Below are 7,500 nucleotides of genomic sequence, written 5' to 3'. Positions count from 1 at the left end.
CTATTGGAGTATGGAGGATTATTGCAAAATAATGTTTTCATGCCCAGAACAAACATTTCCAAATACACAACAATGTCACATTAAAGTTGAGAAAACACAAATGTCTTTTAACACCAAAAGTGTAGCTAGGCAACATTTGCAAATCTAATCATCTTACTTACAGCTAAAATGACTTTTTTTTGGCCTCCTTTGAACATATTACCAAAATTAAAAACCGATTTTGGAGACAAATATTTTTTTTTAATGAACATATATATTTCGTTGCTGATCATAACTGGGAATTTCCATTATAAAATGAAACTCATCCCCAATCACAGATTACAAACCTACAAAGCCGTAACTCCCGTGGTATGCCTTTGTGTCTCTCTGTTTCTATTTCCAGCTTATGATTACCACTTCGAAATCTGAAGAAGCTGATAGCGTAATTATCAGGCATTTGACATACCAAATCAATGTGTCTCTGTGTGTCTGTGCTTCTGTCTGACTCAGTCTCCGCCTGTTTATCTGTCCCCACCACTGTGTGTGTGTGTGTGTGTGTGTGTGTGTGTGTGTGTGTGTGTGTGTGCTGTACTGTATTACTCTTTTGTCATAACAGATTTCTCTGCGTGAAATAGCTAAATAACTCTCTCTCTCTGTCTCTCTCTCTCTGTCTGTCTGTCTGTCTCTCTCTCTCTCTCTCTCTCTCTCTCTCTCTCTGTGCGTGTTTACTTCATGCTCCTTATAAGTGATCCAACAAATCTGATTAATGATTAAACAAAACAAAACAAAACTAAACAAAATAAATCAAAACAAAATGAAAGAGACGTAAAAACCAGACCAAAAAAAAAAAAAAAAAAAAAAAAAAAAAAAAAAAAGAAAAAGAAAAAAGAAAAAAAAAGAAAAAAAAAATCGGGACAAAGGAAGGAAAACAAAAGATAAAGAAAAGAAAGAAAGGAAAGGAAGAAAAGGAAAGACAAAAGAAAGAAAGAAAGAAAGAAAGAAATAGAAAGAAGAAAAAAAAGAAAGAGGAAAATGACAATAGAACGAAAGAAAAAAAAGAAAGAAATAAAGAAAGAAAGAAGGTGAGAAAACAACAACAACAATAACAACAACACTACAACAACAACAACAAAGACACAAAACACTAGCATGGTTCAAAGGGACATTAAAAGCGTAAACGCACATGAAACAGCGTGGGGATATGACATCAAAGGACCAGTGAGCATTTTTACAGATTACCCCCAGACACTTTTCAGAGGACTTCCACCACCCCACTACCCCCCTCGTCCCCACCACCCAACTCCTACTTCCTCTCCGCGCTCTCCCTTCCCTAACATTCTGTGTGTGTGTGTGTGTGTGTGTGTGTGTGTGTGTGTGTGTGTGTGTATTTGTGTGTGTGTGTGTGTGTGTGTGTGTATGTGTGTGTGTGTGTGTACGTGTGCGTGTGTGTGTGTGTGTGTGTGTGTGTGTGTGTGTGTGTGTGTGTGTACGTGTGTGTGTGTGTGTGTGTGTGTGTGTGTGTGTGTGTGTGTGTGTGTGTGTGTGTGTGTACGTGTGTGTATGTGGGGTGGCAGGGTAGGATAGGGTGGGGGTGGGTGGGAGTAAGAATCAGAAAGGAGACTGCAATGTCAGGATGTCTGGATCGATATGTAGATAAAACTCGGATTACATAATCAACAAAGGTCACCAGAGAGAGATAGAGAAAGAGAGAGAGAGAGAGGGGGGGAGACAGACAGACAGACACAGACAGAGAGAGGCACAGAGAGAGAGAGAGAGAGAGAGAGAGAGAGAGAGAGAGAGAGAGAGAGAGAGAGACCGACCGACCGACCGACCGACCAACAGACAGACAGACAAAGACAGAGTGAGTGAGTGGGGGGGGGAGAGAGAGAGAGAGGAGGGACGGGAGGGAGGGAGGGAGAGAGAACTCGGACAATAATATAAACAAGAAAGGCCAGCAGCTCATTTCATGAGAGATGACACAAACAAACAATACACACCCCAGTACCAAAGGTAAACAATGATATAGAAAAATGAATCCTTTCGTGCAAGTTGTAAACGGGATGCTTTGGAATAAAGAGAACACCCGCCTAAATATGGACGCTATATAGGCTATATGATAATGATAACACAATCTGCACAGGTTCTACGTGACCGGCTTCATAATGCAATGATTAATAATTTAATTTCATCGACCAGGCAATTGTCAACAACATTTATTTGTGGGATCGCATCGGAACGATGAATATGTCATATCTGTGTTCGGTTTTAATCGTTAACAAAAAATCTATTTTGCTTTTCTCTAAATCTAAAACAAACGTAACCAAGATGTTTTCCACTGAGAGACAAGACAGAAATACTCACAAAACCGAATGAATTATCAATTGGTTGGCAGTAACTATCCTTCCTTGCACCCGCCCCCTCCCCTCCCCCCTGCGTTCCCTCAGCTCTCCCCTCAAGTCTCAGACTATCAAAGACTTCATAGCTCTTGATGTCTCCGACTGAGATAATAAAAATGTTTCTGATTCTGATTCTCTGAGCCAGTCGGAATCCTTGTCGATTTTTCAACGAGTGTGATTAGGAAAAGTTGGAGAAGAAAAGACGGAGGCTGAAACACAGTCGCCGGGCAAAGGATTTTAACGCAATGTGGATAATGATGGCACCTTTGGTGAGAAACTGGGTTAAAGTTTCCACCCCACCCCCACCCCTCCCCCTTTCTTTCTTTGTGTGTGTGTGTGTGTGTGTGTGTGTGTGTGTGTGTGTGTGTGTGTGTGCGCGCGCGCGCGCGCGCGTGCGCGCGTGCGTGCGTGCGTGCATGTGTGTGTATGTCTGTCTGTGTGTGTGTCCTCGAGTGCATGCGACTGTCATAATAACTTCCTGCGCAAGAGACCTAAACAGGAAGACCGTTGCAATGCATCAAACTTCCATCTGTCTTTCTGAACAAAAGATCATTCACCTGCAACCGACAACCCTCCCCCCATCCCTCTCCTTCTATATCATCCACCTCCCTATTCTCCACCCATCCCCTCCCATCCTCAAGTTATCGACCAGGATCCTGTTTACCTAACATCAGCCACAGTTTCTGAACTGACCAGAATTTCAACGAAAAACAAAAACAAAAAAACAACAAACAAACAAACAAACCGCTATTCGATCTGTTCCGCTCGACCTGAGTTCAAAGAGATATGAATTATCTCAGATTTGGTCAGATGTGGCTTGGTTTGCTTTGATCTAAAGGTGCTGCGTTTCAGGAAGGGATCTGAATCTTTCCTGAGCGGGATTTGAATGTCACATTGTTTAACACGTGACAGAGTTGTTCCTGAGCTTTCAGGTGTGGAGGAAGAGGAGGAATTTTGTTTATTGTCCCGTCACACATATCGGTGATTGAAGACATTTTGTTAAAGTATTTATGAATACATTTGAGTATTATCGGTTAGAAGGGGTGGGAGATGTGGATGAATGCAGGGTTGGGGAAAACTGTGCAAATGAGGGTGAAATGAGGGTGAAATTTGAAAAAAAATTCTAAGTACAATTACAGGAAATTACTTAAAGGACTTCGTAAAAGAGAAGTCATAAAACTGACAAGCGAAACAACTGATAATGAATGCAAAAAGTCAAACGTTCTTTAAGGTGTGTGTGGTTTTGTATTCGATGGATGGATAATATCTGTTGATGTTAGCGTTGATGAGGAGAGGGATACACGTTTGATGTTTCTTATGAGCGATTTTGGGGGGTTTGTTTTGTGTGGCGTTTATGATGGTAGTGGTGTTGTTGTTGATATTTTTGTTGTTTTATGTTGGTGGTGGCGTGGTGGCTGTGGTGTAATTTTGTTCTGGACATGGTATGATTTTTTTTTTTCAGGAGTCGGTACCCGATGTTTTGTATTTGATTGTGTCTATCGCAGTTGAAACGCATTTAATCAAATAAAAACAATCTTGGTAAGAAGGGGAAAGATCGGTGGGGACTGGGGTGGGGTTGGAGGATTGGAGGTTATATATACAGAGTGGTTTGTAGCTCTACAGACTGACAGTAACGTTAGAAGCAATAAATTTCATTCTAAAACAAGAGTGTTCAAGACATGTTGTATGACAACAGAAGTTTCTTATTCTAATCCAACGTCTTTTTTCATATATTTTTTTTATTTAGTTTTTAAAATAATCTTCTTAATGTCTCGCCTTCCAAAAAAAAAACAGAAGGAAACGTTCAATCTGACTTCGTTTGCCAAGAAGGGAAAGAGTTCTATAATCATTAATTATGCTTTTTCATGTCTAAGTAAGAAATCATTCGTTTTGTTTGCTTCAGTTTGTTTTGGTCATGTGCTCAGTGGCATGAACGGAGATTTTACACACTGTGTATTCTCCCTTCCTCAAACAGGGGTCCAAGGTAAATACGCTGTGCTGATATTCTTCTGCATTTAGTCCAGACTTCCCTCGCCACCACCCCTTCCCCACCCTAAAGAATCCAGTCAACACAATTCATCTTCACCCTCCTTAGACCCACCCCTCCCCCCCGCCCTCACCTCCCCACCGTACACCAAACCCCTTACCTCCAAACCAGTCCACAAACACACACTCTTCTCTCAACTGGTACCCCACCCTACACATACATACCTCAACCCCACCCACACCCCCTCGAGCCCCCACAACAACCCCCGCTCTCAATCCTCCCCCTCCTTCCACCTTAGTTTCTTTAGTTCAATTCGGTTTTACAGTCGACACCTTCTGCTGTTTTATCTGGTCGACGGGGATAATTATCCCAGGATATTGGGAGAAGGAACCAATCGAACACTCATATGACACGACCAGAACGACATTACGTTAGAATGGGCAGCGAAAAAGCCCTTTTTGTTGTTGTTGAGTTGTGTGTGTGTGTGTGTGTGTGGGGGGGGGGGGGGGGGGGGGGGGGGGCGAACTCGAGTGGACTGCAAGCTGCGTGTTCTCTGCCGACAGAACTAACCAGGCATCCACCCCTTCCACACAACCATCCACGACATACAGCATGCCGCATGACGGGCGCAATAGCCGAATGGTTAAAGCGTTGGACTTTCAATCTGAGGGCCCTGGGTTCGAATCTCGGTGGCGCCTGGTGGGTAAAGGGTGGAGATTTTTCCGATCTCCCAGGTCAACATAATTTATGTGCAGACCTGCTAGTGCCTGAACCCCCTAGGTGTGTATACGCACGCAGAAGATCAAATACGCAGGTTAAAGATCCTGTAATCCATGTCAGCGTTCGGTAGGTTATGGAAACAAGAACATACCAAGCATGCACCCCCGAAAACGGAGTATGGCTGCCTACATGGCGGGATAAATAAACAAAACGGTCATGCACATAAATTGTTAAATGTTACATGTTTGAGTGTGTAGGTGTGCGTGCCTGAAATCTGACTGAATGACACAGGAAACGAATGATGAGTACCCAATGGCGGCCGTCAGTCGGCTCTACCCAGGTAGGCAGCCTGTTGTGTAAATGACTCCGTGTTTGCAAAGGGCTTAGAGCTTGGTCTCCGACCATAGGACAGGCGCTATATAAGTATCCATATCAATCAATCAAAACATATCGCCCCCTTCCCAACACACATTATACACCATACACCACCACCACCAACGATGATGACATCTTTACCACCACCTCCAACACCACTACGACGACGACGACCACTACCACACCCACCACCACCACTCCCACCCCCACCACCATACACCACCACCTCCACCACCGCCACCATAAACCACCACCACTACCATACACCACCACCGCCTCCACCACAGCCACCGCCACCACCACCATACACCACCACCACCATACACCACCACCACCATCACCACCTCCACCACCACCACCATACACCACCACCACCACCATACACCACCACCATACACCACCACCACCACCACCACCTCCACCACCATACACCACCACCACCACACACCACCACCATCATACACCACCAGCACCACCATACACCACCACCATACACCACCACCACAACCATACACCACCACCATACACCACAAACCACCACCATACACCACCACCATACACCACCACCATACACGACAAACCACCACCATACACCACCACCACACACCACCACCACCACCATACACTACAGTACCTTCCGAGCACTCGCAGTGGGAGTCGAGGAAGGTGACGACCTGGGCGGTGGCCGAGGAGAAGCCCAGGAGCCTGGCCCTGATGAGGCCCTCCCGCTGTGAGGTTCGCACCACGCGCACCTTGGTCAGCTGGGCCAAGTACTCCTCCAAGGGTGCCTTCAGGTGCTCTGCACGCAGCAACCAGTGGGTCGCCCGTCAGCCGTCAACGTTTGTAAAGGATTTCATTCATCTGGCTGTGGAAGAGCATGTGGCTCGCTCGACACGTTGCCTGTTTTTATCCCATGTGAAAGTCAGCTTTTAACCAATGTTCTTTTAGTCTTCTTTCTTTTACTGACGGGGGTTTTTGGTTTTTGGAGGTTTTTTTTGTTTTTGTTTTTTGTTTTTTTGTTTTGAGAGGGGTGTTTTCGTTTTCGTTTTCTGTATTTGTGTTTGTTTGTGTGTGCGTCGGGTGTCGTCTCTCTCTTTCTCTCTCTCTCTCTCTCTGTGTGTCGGGTGAGAGAGAGAGAGAGAGAGAGAGAGAGAACACTGAACACTTTAATGTCAATAGCTTTACAGCCCTAATGACATGGGGCTTCATAATACAAATATCGTGTATCAATAGTAATAACATTGATGAAAACTAAATCCAAAACGAAATCAATCGATTTGTACAACTAAATGCAGTTCGACCATCCATTCAAAATAATGTGATGAAGACAAAAAACAAACAAACAAACAAAAACAAAACAAAAACAAAACAAAACAAAAATATATAGATGTATAACATAAGTATTTTCCATATGAAAATGTCAACACAGATTTCAGTTTTCACAATGAACAACAACTGATACTATTTTATTGTTGTTTTTTTCGTCGCATGTTATTCGCTTCGGCAATATATTTTGCAAGTGACTGTAATGAAGTTTCCTGATTTAGATTAAGCACTCCAAAAATATTTCCATTCTTTGCTAAATTTATTTTAAATACAACACATTTTTCTCGAATATCATCATAAGCTTTACAACTAAACAAAAAAATGTAACTCGTCCTCCCTTAAATGACCGCACTTCAGACAAGGGGAGAGTAACGAGGGCTTAGTTTGAAACCTTTTTTTAAATTTTTTATTATTTTTTTTTTTAATAAGCATTTAACCCAATCGTTCTCGATCTAAATCTGGCGACACTTGTTCGATGCCACTTGTTGGTCACGACTATGATATATTTTTTTCTGTTTGGAATATAGTTTTAAAACTATAAAACCATCTATATTTCTCAGTGCTTTCCATTTTACAGTGCCAATTTTGTTTATATGAAGCAATTAGCCTATCTTTGAATTCTGAAACAAATCCTTCTTCACATCCAACTCCCTGACACATCCACACAATCCCAGATCCATTTACAGTTAATGTCTTCTTTACAAGATATACCCAGTT

General features: G+C 43.1%; 1 protein-coding gene across 2 annotated transcripts in view; it reads right to left on the bottom strand.

Annotated features, from left to right (window-relative positions):
- The window catches only part of LOC143294278 (polypeptide N-acetylgalactosaminyltransferase 5-like), an 86,240-nt gene that overhangs the window by 15,626 nt on the left and 63,114 nt on the right, over positions 1 to 7,500 (bottom strand). For both annotated transcript variants that reach the window (XM_076605715.1, XM_076605714.1), the window contains exon 5: positions 6,092 to 6,256. In XM_076605715.1, the coding sequence (XP_076461830.1) occupies positions 6,092 to 6,256 (165 nt within the window). The remainder of the gene's footprint in view (positions 1 to 6,091; positions 6,257 to 7,500) is intronic.

The sequence above is a fragment of the Babylonia areolata genome, chromosome 19, assembly GCF_041734735.1.
Source record: "Babylonia areolata isolate BAREFJ2019XMU chromosome 19, ASM4173473v1, whole genome shotgun sequence".
Classification (NCBI taxonomy): domain Eukaryota; kingdom Metazoa; phylum Mollusca; class Gastropoda; order Neogastropoda; family Buccinidae; genus Babylonia; species Babylonia areolata.
Note: the sequence above shows the minus strand (reverse complement) of the source record. Positions and strands in the feature narration are given on the sequence as shown.